Here is an 18,494-nt window from a genome sequence, read left to right as displayed (position 1 = left end):
TCCAAAGAATGAGCATCAAAATGGTATTTGTGGTTCAATGTAAGAAAGGGTAAAGTAATTCATGTTGGCCAAAAAATCCTAACCAAAGTCTCGGTTAGAGGTATCTGAGCTAGCAGTGACTGATCAGGAAAGGAATCTTGTGGTTGTGCTTGGTCATTCAAGGCAAATGTCAACCAAGTGTGTGGTTGCTGTGAAAAAGGCAAACACCAAGTCAGACATAATTAGGAAAGGAAATGATCATAAAACTGCCAAACTCATACTCTCCTTCTACAAATCTTTGTAGTGACCACAGTTAGAATGTTGTGTATGGTTTTGGTCACTGCACCTGACATTACTGAGTTGGAGAAAGTGTAGAGAAGGGCAACTAAAATGTTCAAGGGGTTGGAGCAGGTCCTCTCTGAGGAACAGCTACAAAAGTTGGGATTGTTTAGCTTAGAAAAGAAGGGGAGACATGACAGAGATGCTCAGAATTACGTATTATTCGGAGGAAGTGGAGAGGGATATATTTCTCTTCTGCTCCCACAGTAACAGAACCTGAGGTCATCCCATGAAGCTGACTGGTGGGAGATTAAGGACAGATAAAAGGAAGTAGTCCTCCATAGAGTGCATAGTCAAACTATGGCATTCACTTCCATAGGAGGTAGTGATGGCCATGATTCTGGATGGCTCTAAAAGGGGATTGGCCAAATTCATGGAAGAAAAAGCTATTAATGGCTACTAGTCTTGATGGCTGTGTGCTACCTCAGGCATCTTGTCTGTGTATAAACGTTGCTGGGCAGCTTGGGCAGGAGCAAGCTGCTGAACTCTTCCTGGTTGTAGGCAACTGGTTTGTCACTGTGTGAATGGAATGCTGGACTAGAGGGACCACTGGCCCGAGCCAGCATTGTTTTTCTTAGGTTCTTACATAATATACTGGGTGTGTTCAAAAAGAATCATTGTGAGGTTAAGCAAGATCTTCAAGAAAGCAATCTTTATATACTGCTTAGAACAGATGAGCATATACAAGATGATTAAAGTAAAGAGAAATAAATCAAAATATGTTCTTTTAAGGGATGGAAAAAGCAGTAAAGTATAAAACTGCAAGGGGAGTGGAAAATCAACACTGTACATGCATATTTTGGATTCCACTTCTAACAGCACAGAACAAAACAGAAACGGATAATTAAAATGCTTTCAGTGTCCCATTTTTGAACTATACTGAATTATTCTTGAATAATAATTTCTATGCACAAGAACTGCTAATACATTTATTTGCTGATTTCTGTCTAATGAGCTCTTTAGTAAACTGGACACCGATGGCTGAGTTTGTAACTATTATCATTATTATTAAGGTTGTATTTACCTGCCTCACTGGCATCTTCCCATCCAAGGAGCTCAGGGCAACATATATGGGATTTTATCTACACTAGGACCTTGTGAGTGAGGTTAGGCTGAGACATAACAGCTGTGCTCACACATGACAAGCAACCTTGCATGGCTATCATAGTTCATGTTTTTATACCATAATCAGCCTGACAGATGATCAGGTAGTTTCTGCCTGATTGTGGTTTTCATCTTCTATGCTCCTGCTGTTGGCACAAATCTCATCAGCCACTGCACCTGAAATTCAATCCCAAAGCGCATCACTTCCTGCCTGTATCAACTACCTCTTCCTTGTTCGACCACCCATAGAGGCTGCATGGCTAGAGCAGCTCCTGCAGTTGCTCTTCTTTCTGGAGGACTTCGTGTTAGTTGCATGCCAGGCCCACAGAAAGCACAATCCTGAGTTCAGATAACAAACAAGTCATGTTGGCATGGAGAAACCACAGAACAAGACCCACCTTATCACATGAAATGCCACAACTGGGTCTGGACAACACAACACCCCAACAACAGTAAAAACCACTATGGCTTTTTGTATTTTCTGAACCCAGTCGGTAACTGGCCCAAGATTACTCAGTAATTGCTCTGCTTCAAGACGCCCACCCCGTATCACCCCCTGGTCTCGTCTAAGCTTGCTGGAGTACCTGGAATTTAGGGTTCCTTGACTCACATAGTGTCTGCAGGATTCCCAGTTCCTGCAGCTGAAGATTAAATAGTCAACACAGCAGCTGAAAAGCACGTTCAGGAGAAACCATCGAACAATCTTGTTGCAGAAACCATCTAACAATCTAGTTTTCTTCTCTACAGCAGTGTTCTCACACTGATCCCCTCCAGTTGTGTTGGACTACAACTGACAGCAACCCTCAGCCAGCTATAGTTACTAGATTCAAGAGCTCTGCTTACCTGTCACTTTCCATCTAGGCCAGAGGTGTTTCATCCTGTTCAAAGGAAGATTGGAGGGGGATTAAGAACTGTTCCCCTCGAGTTCTTTAAAATGCCTTTCTCTAGGGATGGTGCTAACTAGCAAGACTGGTGAGTGCTTTGTCTATTAATCCTAGCAACAGAATTATTGCTCAAATATTTATATTTTGCTATATATTTGGTATGAAATTGTTTAGATTTTTGAAAGAGAAGGAAACAAATCTACTGTTTTATTTTTGCCATGATTTTTAACTGAGAATACTGCATATGGGGAAGAGGTACTTTACAAATAAAATATCTGTAACTATGACTTCGCTGGCTAAGGACAGATTTGAATCAGTGTAGCTGGCCCAAGTCCAAACCCTAACTAGTAAACCACACAAAGTTTTTAGAGACCAGATGTTTCTTAAATGCTACATCCTTTATTTTATTATTTGCAGATATTATGAATTTACTCACTGGAGGATCATCCATGCATTCCCAAAAGATAATTCAACAATGCAGTAAGATACCGAAGTCATAGAGTATTCTTTTTGGAATCCATTAATATATTATTATATATGCTGAGAGAACACCTTTTCTCAGACTGAAGCCTGGCAAATATTCTAGGATGATTTGTTGATATTTTATTGATGGGAGCAAAGGACAAGAAATGCTCTCCTAAAAACTAGGACTCTCCTTCCTGCTTTCAATTGAATATCTGTTAAGAGGAGGTCATAACCTCCAGCTAGTGGGAAGAAGCAGAAAAATAGGCTGTAATTTGAATTTGGGAAAAAGGGAGTACTATGAGTTAGCTAAGGGTGACGTATCATCCACTCTGGGAACCTAGCCTAGGGTTGGTAGATTTTCTACCTGCCAGAAAACTGTTTATTTATTAAAATACAGTCTATTCGGTTTTGTATAGTAAAAGACAAATATGATGAAGACATTATGAGTCTTCAGCATTCTTCCATTCAAAGAAAACTAAACCAGTAATATTCTCCTTGGAATTTCTTGTGCTTGAGTAAGTGAGGAATGTGAGCATTGCTTACTTGTGAGGATATATGCTTTTGCATGTATGTTTCTCAATAGTAACAAATACTATTTTTGTTTTGCTAGAATGTTTTGCCAGCAACAAAGAAAGAGAAACATTACCCTAAAACAGTGGTCTTCATACCTGAGATATCCAAAGAATCCTTCTCAATGTGAAAAATCAGTGTGGAACCAATTCATCAATATGTTTCATATTATCCATTTTATTTAAACAAAACCATTACTGTTGCAATGCCACATTTCATACAATGCTAACAGAAAATATTTATAAATGCAGTAAAGAACCCATTTGCTACTTAGTAAGTTTTTTCTTTTCAGCGCCAGGCTAAAAACTTTTTATTTTTCCAGTATTTTAAGGTTTAAATTATTATTTTAATTGGGATTTTATTGTATAGAAATGATGCTGTGCTTTATTTGTTTTACTGTAAAACTGTCCCGAGACTATTTGGTAAGAAAATGGTATAGAAAAATTTTAAATAAATAAATAAATGTATAAAATCCTAAATTTACTGAATACAAACTACAAGTTAGTGTGTATGTTAGTATTACATCACATTTCTGGTTCTGCATCCATTTTATTCCATTGTTAAGCCTGGATGACGGTTATTCCTTGAAGTCTGAATCCACGTGAATTAAATCACTTTGGCTTTAAAATGAATTAATCTGCATTAAAAAGGAAGTGTGTAAAGGCTCTGAATAGAATGAATGAAGACCTTACCCTGTCACAGACTTCTTTACATGAAACAAAGGAATTAAGATCTTACAATTTCATAGGAGGAAAGCGCTGGGCGATTCTCATGGAACCATGGTGCAGGACACAAGAGGTTTGTTCTTAGTGTGCTAGCCCAATCGAGCATGACGAAAGTGAGAGGGGAAAAAATATGAATTTTATTCTCAGGAATAGTTTGATCACAAGCAAAAGAGACAATGACCCAGAACACTGGTGCAGTCCCCTTTCGTACCTTTGTTGACCAGGTAGCACAAACAGCGGCTCATTGGTTTGAAACCCCCTGTGGGTGCGTATTGGTTCATTTGAATTCAGGAGGTTCTCACACTCACCTGGGAAGCTGGGACTTGGCAAGCAATTGCTAAATTGTGCCTATATGACTTTCATAGGTGTTGCTGGTATGATGAAATCATTCCTTTGTTGTAGGGACCTGGCATACCTGGGCAAACCCCCGCATGCCCTACAATGGGGATCTGGGGAACACAGTTTGAATAACATGACCCAAAAGTGAGGATTAATTGTGTTCCTTTACCCTGTGAACGTAACAAGAGGCATGTGAGTAAAACAGAAGTCCAGGTGGCTGGTCTGAATTTTTAGATTTATACATGATCAGAAACTTTATACAAAGAACTCGATCCTGGACTGGATGAGGGCCAATAAATTGAAGCTCAATCCAGACAAGATGGAGGTGCTGCTGCAGGATGGTCTTCAACCTCTCCTGGAGGAGGTCATATTCCCTCTGTAGGACAAGGTCTGTAGCTTGACTATCACTTGAGTTTCAGGTAGACTCAGTGGCCAGGAACGATGCATTTAATTTACCAACTGCATCCCCTCCTGGACAAGCAGAGCCTAGCTGCAGTCACACACGCTCCAGTAGCCTCACAGCTTGACTACTGTAATGTACTCTGTGTGGGACTGCCCTTGAAAACTATCTGGAAACTTCAGCTGGTTCAAAATAGGGCAGCATGACTGCTGGTGTGAGCAGGTCTGTGTAGCCCAATATTACATCACTTGCATTGACTACCAGTTGAGCTCTGGGCCCAATTTAAGCTGCTTCTTTGAACATATAAAGCCCTAAATGGCTTGGGATGAGGGCAGATGAAGGGTAGCCTGCTCCCATATGTACCTGCCAAACCCCTAAGTTTGGGTGAGGAGGCCCTTCAGAAAGAGCCACCCTTCAAGAAAACAAGGAAGATGACAGATAAAAGAGGGGCCTTCCCAGCGGTTGTGCCCCAACTGTGGAATGGTCTTCCAAGAGACGTTTGCCTGGTGCCTTCATTACAATCTTTCTGGTGCCAGGCAAAAATGACTTTATTCTGCAGACATTTTAATAACTGATATTGTACTGCTCAATTTTAAGGTATACAGTTTTATATTATTCTTTAGTTTTAATACACAATTTAACCTATTCATACCTGAGCCCTCAGCTGCATATTGTATGCTTTATTGTATATTGTATTTATATAATGTTATTATATGTCTATATGTTTTATTGTGTATTATTGTTCTTATTTGCTTCTCTGTAATCCACTAAGAGAGTCCTTTGTACATATTGATGTATAAGTTGAATATAAATAAAAAATAAGAAATTTGAAACTAGGTTTCTAGTTTCTGAGCTAGTGCTCCTGAGCTTGCCTTTCTGCAAGTAACCAAAAACAGAATTACACCATTGTGCTATGAGTCCAGCAACATCCTACTTAATGGCCAAGATCCTTCTATGTTTATACACTTGTTCAACAAAATTCCCCTGCAAAGTCAAGTATAAGTGTCGTGTTTATAAATTGCATGTGTTTTATTGCTTTGTTGCCCCTGGCCAGGGGGGCAGGATTAGTGGGAGTTGCCATTAATTCATCAGCTTCCATTCCTTATAGGATAAGGGTTTAATTACTGATGTCACACTATTTTTACCTTTATTTCTTTTATAGTGGATTAAAATAGCACCATTTCACTGGAAAGGAAAGGAAAGGAAACCAGCAATTAAAACCTTCCCTCTTTTGTGAAGAACAGAGCTGACTAATTGAGAGGCATTTCATCTCTAATCCCCCAATTGCACTGAACAAGAAACAATAAAATGGGCAGAACCTGCAAACAGAATCAGTTAATTAAAAGGCACAGTTACTCTTAAAAGCCTCAATAGCAGTTTGCCTGTCCATATTAAAAAGGCAGGCATGGCAATTGTATTTTATTGAGGAAAATTACAGAATATAGAAAGTGTTGGCATGCAACAATTTGGCAACAGCATCAACACCATAAAACCTGGGTGAAAAAAGGCAATTCCAGAGTAGAGTCCTGATGTTGAAGCAAAGGCAGGTTGCTGACCTCTAACTGTCATTCTTTGAGCGCTCATCCGTGCATTCACACATTAAGGGTGCTGCACCTGTGCAGTGCCTGTTGCCCGGAAGATTTAAGAGCTTTAATGGGTTTGGCAGGAACTCTGAGCCTCCCCCGCACCCCGTTGTATAAATGGCTGGAGTGCAGTGTCTTCCCAGCAACAGTGGCAGTGTCTTCCCAGCAGCACTGCGCAGGCACAGTACCCATATATGTGTGATGCACGGAGACCAAGACGAAGAACCTAGCTTCTTTGATTTCACTGGACATTGCACTTCTTTAAAAAGTTCAGACTTTACCACTACTAAGTGAAGGTGGTTCAAAATTCTGGGAACCTGCAGCTTAGAAGTGTAGAGTAGTGGAGTTGGAAGCGACCAGAAGGCCATTGGGTTCAACCCCCTGCTCAGTGCAGGACACCAAGTTAATCCATCCCTCTCAGATGGCTGTCCAGTTGCATCTTGAATGCCTCTAGTGTGGGAGAGCCCACTGCAATGGTCATTGATTCCATTATTGTACTGCTCTAACAGCAAGGAAATCTTTCCAGAAATCTAGTTGGAATCTGGGTTCCTGCAACTTGAGCATATTATTCCATGTCCTGCCCTCTGGGATGATTGAGAAGAGAACCTGGGCTTCCTCTCTGTGACAGCCTTTCAAGTACTTGCAGAGTGCTATCATATCTCCCCTCAGTAGAGTGTTATTATGTCTGAGTTATACTCTGCGAGCAGAGAACTCTTCCATGAGCCAAAGTAAGTCTTTAGGTCCAAGCCATTGTTTTGTTTGATCTATATTCGGTGGATCATTTGGGGAGAAGGAAGGACAAAGACAGTACTGGGGCAACCTTAAAAAAAGAGATCCTAGCAGAAACAAAGATCAGACCAGGTATTGGAAACAGGCGGTATTGGATATCACTGGAGTGATTTAACAGCTGACTGTGTAAAGAGGTAATGCAATTGCATTTGAGCGATTTTGAAGAACTACCACTCATGCGCATGCAAGGCTTGGGAGGAGAATCGCTTGTTAAATGTATGTGGCATATAAATTATGCTTGTTTTCCTTCTGAAATTGTTTTGCAGATGAAGAACAGTTTTGTGTATGAGAAACCCCATGACTCGTGTTCTAGTAGCTTAAATGGTTTTTATTAAATCTATAAATTACGCTAGACAAGTATAGTGGTCTTTTAAAACATGCCCACTGAAGGACAGAAGTATACAAGAGCTCTCCCACCAGAAGCAGGCTCCCTAATCATTTTAACAGAGGAAGCAAATCCATGGGCACATTCCTTCATCAATATGATTCTGCTCCCTAAACAAAGGAGGAAGCTAGTGTTATGCAGTTCTCTGTGCTGGGGATGAGTATGTATAGCTTGCTACACTGCCAGGAGGCAGACTGACCAAATCGCTTGCATCTGGTCTGTTCTTATATCTAATCCTGAACTTTTAAAAATTGGCCTTCTCCCTTCTTCTAAGCTAGCTGAGGCTCCAAAGGAGGGCTTATAAACAGCAACGACTGTTATGAAAAATGAAGCATTGCACAATGGCCTTCAACGCTGATCACTGTATTGTTATGCAGTTGCTAATTTATGGCTGGGCAGGGACCAGCAAACCCAGAGCACATTTTTCTAGAAATGGTTCATCCACCCTGGAAGATAGCCTTCTACACTCCCTGTTGTGATTCAGAAAGGATTTATCCTTTGCAGGCTTTGGACACCAAATGGCTGTTCACACAAGCTAATAGGCCATGGTTCAGTAAAGAGTAAATGGTGATCAGCAGTCTTAAGGATGTTAGACTGTGACAATGGATCAACACAGAAATATTCATTTCTAGCCTAGAGCATGAACATTAAGAGCCTCTCTCTCTCTCTACCAGAGGAGCATGTTTTCTTGCTGCTTTAAAAAAGCCTGATAAAATAGATCTAAACTCAAAAAGAGGGAAATAAGACGTGTAAATATCCAACTATTCAGATACTAGTACTTCTCTGCTCTGGCACACAACTTGCTCCACCCTGACAAGTGCTAAACTCACCCAAGGATATTAAGTGGAGATTCTGGCAGATCCTCTGTTTTTTCTGCTAGTATTTTTTTCCAGCAACACACAAGGAATACTTATTTACGAGCACTGTGGTATCACCTTTAAATGATCTTAATCATTTTCCAGCAGTTCTTTCTAAGACACTGACAGCCAAAAGAAATGGAATGTATTAGACCAGAGTATGCATAGGGCAGCATGAAATCATGAGTGTGCAAAATGAAAATAAACAACGAGATGCAGCAATAGTAAGCATTCATCTTGGGTAACAAATTGGAAATTCTCCTTTCCCGAGCAACTGCACAATTTGGATAGGAAATGTTATAGCTATGTTGTACCTGAGCCAAAAAATCTTTCGGGTGGGGATGGGATGGGGTAATCGTCCATGTTCAAAACTTTTATCAGAAATGCAACATGCTTTTAATTACAGAGAATTAAAGACACCTGTATTGCCAATTTTGACAGCTTGAAGACATTCAGAAGGGGGGAAAAACCCTTGGGATGATTGTTTAATCGCTTCCCCTCAGAACTCCACATGAAAACACATCCTGGCTCCTCCTCATCTGTGATTTGCTGATGGGGCAGCACAACCTTGCCGTGCTAAAGGCGATGATGTATTATGTCTTGGCCTTTGATTTACAGGGTTGTTCTGTCAGAAGTTCTGTTTTGAATGTGAAGCTCTGCAACATCCTGAATGTGCCACTTGACCATTTAGCTTTGCGTTTGCTTTTCTTCTGGTACTTGGTGGTAAAAGGAGGAACAGGACACCGGAACAATCTCTCCCCCATGCCATTAAAATAAAAGTAGGCTTTTAGAAGTTGTAGCAAAAATCACTGCCTAGATCTAGAGCTTTTCTACATGAGCACATGTAGTGTACGCTCAGGATTCCTTACTCAGGGCTGTTTGAGGCTCCTTAGGTGACATCACAGCCTTCAATTTTCACATCTGTTTTTTTCAGAGAATCTTCACAGGTTTCTTTAGAATGAGGAAAATGGAGTATTATGTTAGCATGGGGAAAATGGCACCATTTCTTCTTAAGAAGTCATGTTCTTCTGTTATATGGCAGAAAAGCAAGAAAGGAAGAGTTCTTTGTGTAGAGTCTGGGTTTTAAGGCAGCAGTGAAAATGAAAATAGATACTAGCTCCAAGAAGAGCCCAAAAGCTGGATAACCAAAATGAAAACAAGAGCACATTATGGAAGCTGGAAAGAAGATCTTCCTGGAATAGCTGGGAGAGGCCAGCACAGATTTCTCAGTAACTGCATGGACAATCGGTTTTGAACCTCAGGCTTGCATGAAAAATCTCATTCCCTTTAGTTCTCCAGGTGACTGCACTCAGCCCCTGGACCCAGCCCCTTTCTCCCAACAACTGTTTGTATAGTGGTTTTCTGGTTTTGTGCAGATTTTTTTCCTGATTCTTGAAGTTTGAAATGCCTCTCCTGAAGCTTAATTAATGATAGCAAGATGTAGCAAGATAGCAATGATAGCAAGACCCAAAAATATGCTGGCCTTTTTGGGTCTACCCCTTTTTCCTTTGACCCCTGCTCATCTCTGGAATTTGACCCCAAGAGCATTTCCAAAATTGAACTCAGCCCTCAGGATGAAAGAGTTTCTTCACTTTGCTCTGGCAATAAGCCACAGTAGATGTATTGTCATGTGAACAACCCACAGTGTGCCCAAAAGATAGTCAGACTCCTCAAATGTATATTATTTATTTATTATAAGGATTTTATACCAACTTCAATCAAAATCTCCCAGGGCTGCTTGCAAAGGGAAAAAAGCAATTAAGATGCAAGTTAAAAGGCTGCAAAAATAATAAAAACAGCATTAGAAAGTCAGAAGAACTAAACTGCACCTAAAATACTCAGAGATATAAAAAAGTAATTTGCCTGATGCTCAAAGTAAGATCGTGTAGGTGGCAGGTGTTAGGAGAAGCATTCCACAACTGAGCATTACTACTGAAAGGATGGCAGAAATACTTTCAGGCATCCCTCCATTGATGATTTTAATGTATGAGTAGGTACATATAAGGAGACAAGAGATCCTTTGGGTAACCTGCTGAAAAGCCCTAAAGGGCTTTAGAAGGCATAATCAGCACTCTGAATTGGACTAGAAATCAAGTCCTGTAGCAGCTGGCATACCACAAGCATCATATAATCAAAATGCTCAGTCCCAGTTATTAATCTAGTAGCTCCATACTGAATATACTTCAGTTTCTGATCAGTCTACAAGGGCAGCCCCAAGTACAGTGCATTATAGTGGTCTAATCTGTCTGGCTTGAGCTTCATCTTATTCAGTTTATTGTGATGACCAGGCATGATTTAGCTCTTCCACCACTTCCTCTGAATATGATGAAAAGCAGAAATAGAGGTGAGAGTCACCCACACATTGATGATACCCAGAGCCTCTGGATGATTTCACCCAGCCATTTTTGTGCATGCTAAACAGCACCCGGAAAAGTCCAGCCAGATAGCTATTCAAAACCTGTGATGGAGGTGACAAAGCACACCCTCTCTGCTTCCTTTCCTGCCATGCAGGTGACATGATTACATGCTCTTACATCCTCTTGAGGGTCTTACGTCACTCCAACCATCTTCCAGCCTGTTTCATTGTCTGATGGCCCCTAGAAACCAGGGAGCCTTCTGAGTGCCACAGTGCTGAAGATGGTGCTCAGAGGGACTGTGTTGATGGCACCTCAACATGCCCACATATAACAAGGCCCTAGACAGAATTGCTGGCTTTGGTTACTCAGAAATGTAGAGGACATTCAGGGAAGGTCTGACCCTACGAGACCAAATTTCACCAGAAAGACATCTGACCATGACGCTGGAGTCACTTCCTCTCCCCGCACCCAATATCCACACCATCCTTCTCATACCTATATGCAGAGGCCAAAACCAAGGGTATGCCTTGCATTGGGTGAATGACAAAGTGAGACAAGGTTGTCGTTCAGGACAAAACGTTCTCAGCTGGCCCTGTTAATGTAGCCCAGGCATGCATGCTGAAATAGTCTGCTTACCAAAATCCCAAGCTCCTCCATCATTCCATCTGAGGCTGCCTTAGCCAGCTTGGTCACAAAATCTACTGGGTAGCAGGATGCAAGATAGCGACCCCAATCTGTCTCTTTGGTCCAGCACAAGATGTAGTCAGGCCCAGGGAGCAGGGGTTTCCTGATGTATATGGCTGCACTTTATGGATCACAGTAACTCCCCTCCTGCCTGGCCTTCCCTCCTGGCTTGGTGCTGCACCAAGGAATCAGATGGGCATAGCTGGGTCTTGCCTACACTCATGGAAACAGCCATTATACATGCCAGGTAGGTTCCCTCATTTATAGTCATGCAATGGATGCGTCAGATATCTTGCAAAACTGACCTAGCAGTATGCAACATCTAGTTCTGTTGTGATCCGTCCTGAGGCTATGCAAAGGATGGAATAAAATGTTTTAAATAAATAATAATCCAGTATAGCTGGAATTTGTGGGGGGGGGGCATCAGAGTGGCAGGTGGCTTGCACCCATTCAGGTCCCCCATGACTCCAATGACATTTTCTTGCCATCATAACATGCTGTCCTTTACCTATGATAACTGTTCCAAGGAAGCCCTGTATCTCCACCTCACCTGCCCTTTCTCCCACCCTGACACATGCTGGTTTGCACTCACCCCTTTCCCCTGCAATTAGTAAGCAAAGAAGAAAAAGTGAAGGAGGAAAAGAAAAGAATGAAGGAAAAAGAAGTGGGGATGCAAACAGCAATAATTCTACTGGCCAAGATATCTAAAAGAAATGCTTAAAATGCAATAATAAAGGCCAAATGGCAAAGGGAACAGGGCAATGAGGATTTCTGCTGCAAAGACCTCTGGGGTGAGTGGCCTGGAGGATGCAGAGAAACTGAAGGAGAAAAGAGCCACAGCAAGCTGCTGCATGGGGAACTGTCTGTCAGGAGTAACGGGCAGGCCAGCCGCCTGCTGTGATGTATTCCCGGGTGGCTTAGTGTGATGTGTGAGCTCAAACAACGTAGGAAAATGCAAAGTGTGAGATGCTAGCAATTCCTGCTCCCTTCACACCCCATAACATCCGACGCCGTTTTAAGCAGATGTCTATTCTCTTATTTATCTCAGACCTAGAAGAACAAAAGTACAAGTGATTTTCTGAACTGTGGATGGGTAGTTTCTTTCCCTTGAAGAAATCTGGGGCTTGCAAGAAAACAGTGTCTACAGTTTCCTTTGTTCCCACTGCCTCAGACTTATGACTCACCCAGTTACACTTCATACAAAAGTATGAAGATGGCATGCATTAAGTTATGCTTTTGACTTGCCTCTTGAAGAAAGTGGGGTAGGCCCCAAAGAAGGTTGTGTCTGAACAGCACTGCGCTTCCACTGCTCTCACACAAGAACATGTGGGCTACAAACATATAATTTAAAAAAACTAACGTCCCACGACAGACAGAGGCCTTATGATCACGATGCCATTAGGCAGAACCAAAATGAATTAGGACGGATGCTAGACTTTATACCTTCAGTTGCTAGAATGGTTTTGATTGCACATTCGCTCAAGATTCCTTTACAGTAATTACTTTAAGTCCTAGTGCATTGACTGACTAAGACTGTAGCAGCAAAGAGAATCCCCACTGTGCATCATTTAATCAGATAAACTGCCTGCATCTAATATTACGAGAAGAGAACACCACCAGCCATTAAACTTCCATATGCATTCAATGTTTCAACAGTTACTAGATCCTTGTTTTAAAATTATAACCCTTGTCAGTGGCAGAATTTATAATCACAATGCTTTACATAATATTGAGTGCTGAAGTGATTAATAATTAGACAGCTGGCATGCTATTTTGTTGTGGTTTACCTTCCAGGCTTTTGGGGAGGTCTGTGATACTGGGAGGGACTTATTTCTGTGGGATGTGGTGTTATTCTTACTTCTGAGAGGTGTGGCTCAATGTGGAGACAATCCTCATTTTGGTATAATAAGCACAAACCAGGATCAATAGTAGCAAAGTCACTGAGGTGATGCTAGTGTTGAGGTCAGCAAAATGGCCCCTATTTCAGTGGTCACAGCATCACTGAATGCTAAAATGTAATTTCTGAGTCACTGTACAAACCAGTGTGAGATGAGGTTTTAAATGGAAACTTTAAAAATTGAATTTCCTTAAATATAGCTTGCACACCTTGCTGGGGAAAGCACCATACAGTATTGAAATGTGAGGCATTAAACATTCACTACTGAAATTGCATTAAGCATTTGTTCCAAGCCTACAACATGTAAAGTCAGAGTGCCATAAGAAACCGCAAAAGCCATCTAATTAAATTCCTTATAGGACTTCCTTGATTAAAACTGCCTGCGTCCAATGCTGTTTTATGCAATAAAAGTTTGATATCTTGGCAACATGTGGTGCTGAATCCTTGTGTTCACATTACAGACATTATATATGCAAGCCACAATAACAGAAGCCACACTCAGGTGTTCAAAACATGGCATAGTATAACATACAGGCTGGGATTCATCTTTATCCCTGACGGCATCCACCTCCAACATCTATACAATGCATATAGCCTGGAGGTCCGTAGGAAGGGGTTGTACATGCAGTTGCTGGGAGAAGCTATATGACATTGGAGGCAGGGCTATGGTGTGTGACTTGGTGTTAAAGTAAGGAATTTATATATGATTTTATATATGAATGGATTGCGAGGGTGGTCCCCACACCAGCATGGCACTTCCTTTGCCTCACTCTGATATCTGCAGTCACTTTATGAGAATGATTATTGATTTTGTCTTCAGGGATCAGTTTTGCTTGAAGCACAGAGCACCTGCCTTTACAACAATAAATGATCCAGTGTACCTGTGCTATTTGCTCTTTATGATCAAAATTTCTTATACACTGTAGGAAAGCATTTTTATTTCAGGTGGGAATTTAGCATGCAATCTGTTCAAAGCATCAGTGTTTGCAAAAGCTCCCAAGGAAAGGTGGCGGTCTAACCATCTGCAGCAGGTTTCCATCGGCTATTATCGAGAACCTGCCCAGTCTTCTGCTTGTGGTCCTGACAGGCGAAGCCTGTGCCTAGACAAGAGTTCTCCTAATCAAGAATATTTCAAACAGCTTGTACATTTACAAGGTTGACTTGGTTAGCCAGCTGGATGCTAGAGCATGTGCCAATTTGGTTAGGAAAGGATCACACAGTATACTAGAACTTATGGAAATGAAGATTGTTGTTCTTATGTGCCATTAAGTCATCTCCAACTTATACTGACCCTTAAAAGAAGCCCTCCAAAATGTCCTATCCATGACAGCTCTGCTCAGATCTTCCAAATCCAGTTCTGTTGCATCCCTAAGGGAGTCCATCCATTTCATGTCTGGTCTTTTCTCCCTCTTCTCCTGCTTTCAAGTTACCTTGGCATGATTGTCTTCTCCAAGAAATTTTGCCTTCTTATGATGTGCCCAAAGTATGACAGCCTCAATTTTGCCATTTTTGCTTCTAGGGAAAGCGCTGGCTTGATCTAGGACCCACTTGTCTGTCTTTCAGTCAGTCCAGCTTATTCACAAAGCTCTCCCCCAGCATCATGCATCAAATGAAGGTTACAGACATAAAAGTATGATTTCTAGGGAACCTGCACTCCTGGAGTTATTGCAAACCAAATTTCTCTGAAGTTCTGGCTGTGACAGTTGTTGTCTCCAATTTTGCACACATATCAACTGATATTAAGCTATATGCTCCTGACAGCCTTTGACAGTTTTCAGGAGCACACTGGTTGTGCTGATTTCAATTAATTTGAACAAGATAAAAATCTTTCTATTTGGACGGTTGACATCAGAACGTCATGGCTATAGGAGATTTTGCCATCCGAAAGAGTCTGCATCTCACCTGTTTTTAGAAATGCCAGGATTTTAGTAATCAGCTTTGCCTCTCACTGAACTAGTACAAGGCAGTCTGAGCTTACCTCCACATAGAGAATGGGAAATATTCCAATCTTATCCCCCAGCATTCCTTCTGCCCAGTTATCATCTACTCTCCTGATGACAGTCAAAATTTCATCCTACAGGAAAAAATATCCAAAATGACAAAGGTCATACAATAACACTCAAAATCAAAATGAGCATAGTTTCACATATTAAAATACTTAAATACATTAAACAAAATAAAAATAAAATACATTAAAATACTTATTTCATTCAGTGGCACTCAGAATGCACAATTTGTGGGAGAAAAGCATGGCGATCGACAGTGCCATGACCCGGTTTGAGCACCCCGTTTACGCAATTGCTGCAACCTACCGTTGGATGCAGCCACAGTTGGTTGCGAAGTGTGCCAGTGGTCATTCTGATTGTTTCACTCCCAACAGAAGGTTGGCTTGCTTTGCTATGTCATATGAACCAGACAGCAGCATGTTGGAGGGGAAACAATCCTTATGTGACCTATGGTTAAGCGTTGTTCCTCGCTTCAGCATCCACTGCCATTCAGGTTCAGATGATGCCATGCCAACTCCCCACCAAGGGCTGAATGTTCAAAATGGCTCCCTGTATGTGCCACAGCAAGCCACTGTGACTTAAACAGACCAAGATGGGTTGCAGCAATTGTGTGATCCTGGTTCTATTGCTTCAACAGTTACGTTATTCTGTGCAAATTGCAAATATGGGAACATTTGAAACTTTGCTCCCATACTAATAACATAACACACAAGATATTGGCATGAAATTCTCAGGGCTATATGTATTTCCCATGAGTAAACCCCCTAAAATTCTAGATCTGACAAGTCATATTCTGCACTCCTGGGGAAAAAGTAATTATTTTGCCAGGCTCCTTCAAACCAGGTGCAGCTCCCACCCGAAATGTCCAGTTTGTCCTAATTTTGCTATTTTTTCAATTTTGTAGAATTTATTTTGGTTCTGCCTGCCATGAAGTTGGACAAGAAGCTATGTGGGGCAATGACAGTTCATACCAAGCACTGGGAATCTGATTTAGTCTTCTCCTGCCCAGCTTCTGAGATCACAGTAAGCATTGCCCAAACACTTCCAGGCATATCTTTGCAGCTATAAGGGCAAGAGTCATTAAAAAAAAAAAGAAAACGAGATTCTTAGGAAGTTGGCATCTTTGCCCAATACCACACTCTCTGTTTGCTGTGAAAGTGTGGTACACACCCAGTGCTGACCACGATCAGCTCCACATGTTTGCAGAGTTCAGGCACTTCGAGTTCTCAAGGCATAGGTTTGAAAGTGGCATGGGTGGGTGGATTGGAGGTTGAGTTCTGCTTGTCCTCATTGCAATTTTTTTAATGCTGTCATTAACTGTCAAATGCTGTCAAATGTAATGCTGTCATAATGCTGTCAAAGGGGGATTAACTCATGCAGAAAATGTCTTAAGGTAGCTAGGAACATATAAAGCAGTCTTATACTGAGTTACACCACTGGTCCATCCAGCTCAGCATGGCTGACACTGATTGGAAGCTGCAGCTATCCTGAGCTTGAAGTAGGGGCATTTCCTGCCCTGTCTGGAGATGCCAGGGCTTGAACTTGGGACCTTCAAGATGCAAAGCAGGTGCTCTGTCCACTGAGCTATGGCTCTTTCCGGGCTATCTTGACATTTATCAGTAGCCATGAACCTCCAGTTTCAGAAGCAGCATACCTTAGAACACTGCTTCTGAGGGGCCAACATGTAGCTTTCCTGCCCCTGCTTGGAGGCTCCTGGGAAGCATCAGGCCAGCCCATGTGGGATGCTGTACTACTTGGATATTTGGTATGATCTAGCCCCACTCTGCTTGTTTTTAAATTGTTGGGATTTACCCTGGGAAGGATACTTGTTCTGAAAGGCATGGTATGAATATACTGAATAGAGACATACACTCATATGTGCTCTGTGCACATATATGATGAAGTGCCATTTAACCTTTTTGCATCACCAGGTATTCCATATGCAGTTCCTGGATATCCATAGAGAAAAGCTTCAAGATCATTACTTTAAAAACACCTTCCACTGTTTTCCAATGACATCTTACGTCCTTTCTTCTGTTTCTTGCATCCAGTGAATTAGTCACTGTCTAACAGGCTCTTCAACACTATTGTTAAGATGAGCAATTCCATTTTATAGCCACTGTCAGAAGCTTATGCGGAAGATCAATCATTTCAATCGAGATCGATTTTATTTTTTCTAGGGGTGGGGGGAAGGCAGCTCTTTTGTTGAGGAAAAATTGCACAAAATTATGCCTCCAATTCAGCTACGCCACATGAAACGGCATTTAATAAAGTCATTTGTGGCATTTTATAGAGAAAGCAGAAGCAGCCAAGTAATGGAAAGATTACAATGGTGGCAGAATGACATCACGACACGCGCTGTTCAGCTGTCCTTGTCATCATTATTTGCCAGCTGGTAGTAACAATGTGCACCTATTTATAACCATAAAGAAACACTCCTCCCAGGATAAACAGCTAAGGATCTAATCCTAGTCTTCTCATTGTGCATGGTTACTACGAACAAAAGCAACACTACGGCTTTGGTAATGTGGGGACAGTGTCAGCCCTTTCTCCCATCTCTAACCCTCATCAACGGCACTACATGCCCAATGTAAATTAAGGGCCTTTTCATTAGAAGAGTTAATTCTCTTTTGCTTATTAAATGACACTTTGAGCTGCGAAAGAGTATGCTAGGGGAATGAGCACTTGCTTAGCTAACCCTTCTGTTAAAAAGATGACTTGGCTAATGGCTCGCGAGGGCTTGGGAGATGTCTCTTAAGAGGAGCTGTTGGCATGCAGAGGATCCTCTCTTGCCTTAATAAGCTGAGATACCAGTGCTTAGTGTACCCTTGCATGCAGCTGCTTGGCCTTTCACTTTGTGAAAGCAACTGGCTGATTGGAAACACTGCAGATAGGTGGCAAATTCAGAGTTGTTGCACTTAAAACATTGACTTGAGTTCCATTCTTAAAGAAATGAGACAATGACCCACATTATTTTACAGTAGTAGGTTTTACTAATAAATTTGTAGACTTGGTCCACACAACGTATTTCTTAATGCAACCAATTTAAACGAATGGGCACCCTTATACAGCACTTTAAATGGATTGTTCATTTTATATGAGGCAAAGTGGCTCTCATTCTGTTCCTATTT

The 18,494-nt window shown here is 41.5% G+C and overlaps 1 protein-coding gene across 1 annotated transcript in view; it reads right to left on the bottom strand.

Annotated features, from left to right (window-relative positions):
- Window positions 1-18,494, bottom strand: part of SH3RF3 (SH3 domain containing ring finger 3) — a 258,330-nt gene that overhangs the window by 72,736 nt on the left and 167,100 nt on the right. Inside the window, exon 3 of the mRNA XM_044429559.1 lies at window positions 15,336-15,431. Coding sequence (XP_044285494.1) covers window positions 15,336-15,431 — 96 coding nt within the window. The remainder of the gene's footprint in view (window positions 1-15,335; window positions 15,432-18,494) is intronic.

The sequence above is a fragment of the Varanus komodoensis genome, unplaced genomic scaffold (assembly GCF_004798865.1).
Source record: "Varanus komodoensis strain SLA01 unplaced genomic scaffold, ASM479886v1 scaffold2, whole genome shotgun sequence".
Lineage (NCBI taxonomy): Eukaryota > Metazoa > Chordata > Lepidosauria > Squamata > Varanidae > Varanus > Varanus komodoensis.
The sequence above is the reverse complement of the archived record's forward strand: the minus strand, read 5'-3'. Positions and strand labels throughout refer to the sequence as shown.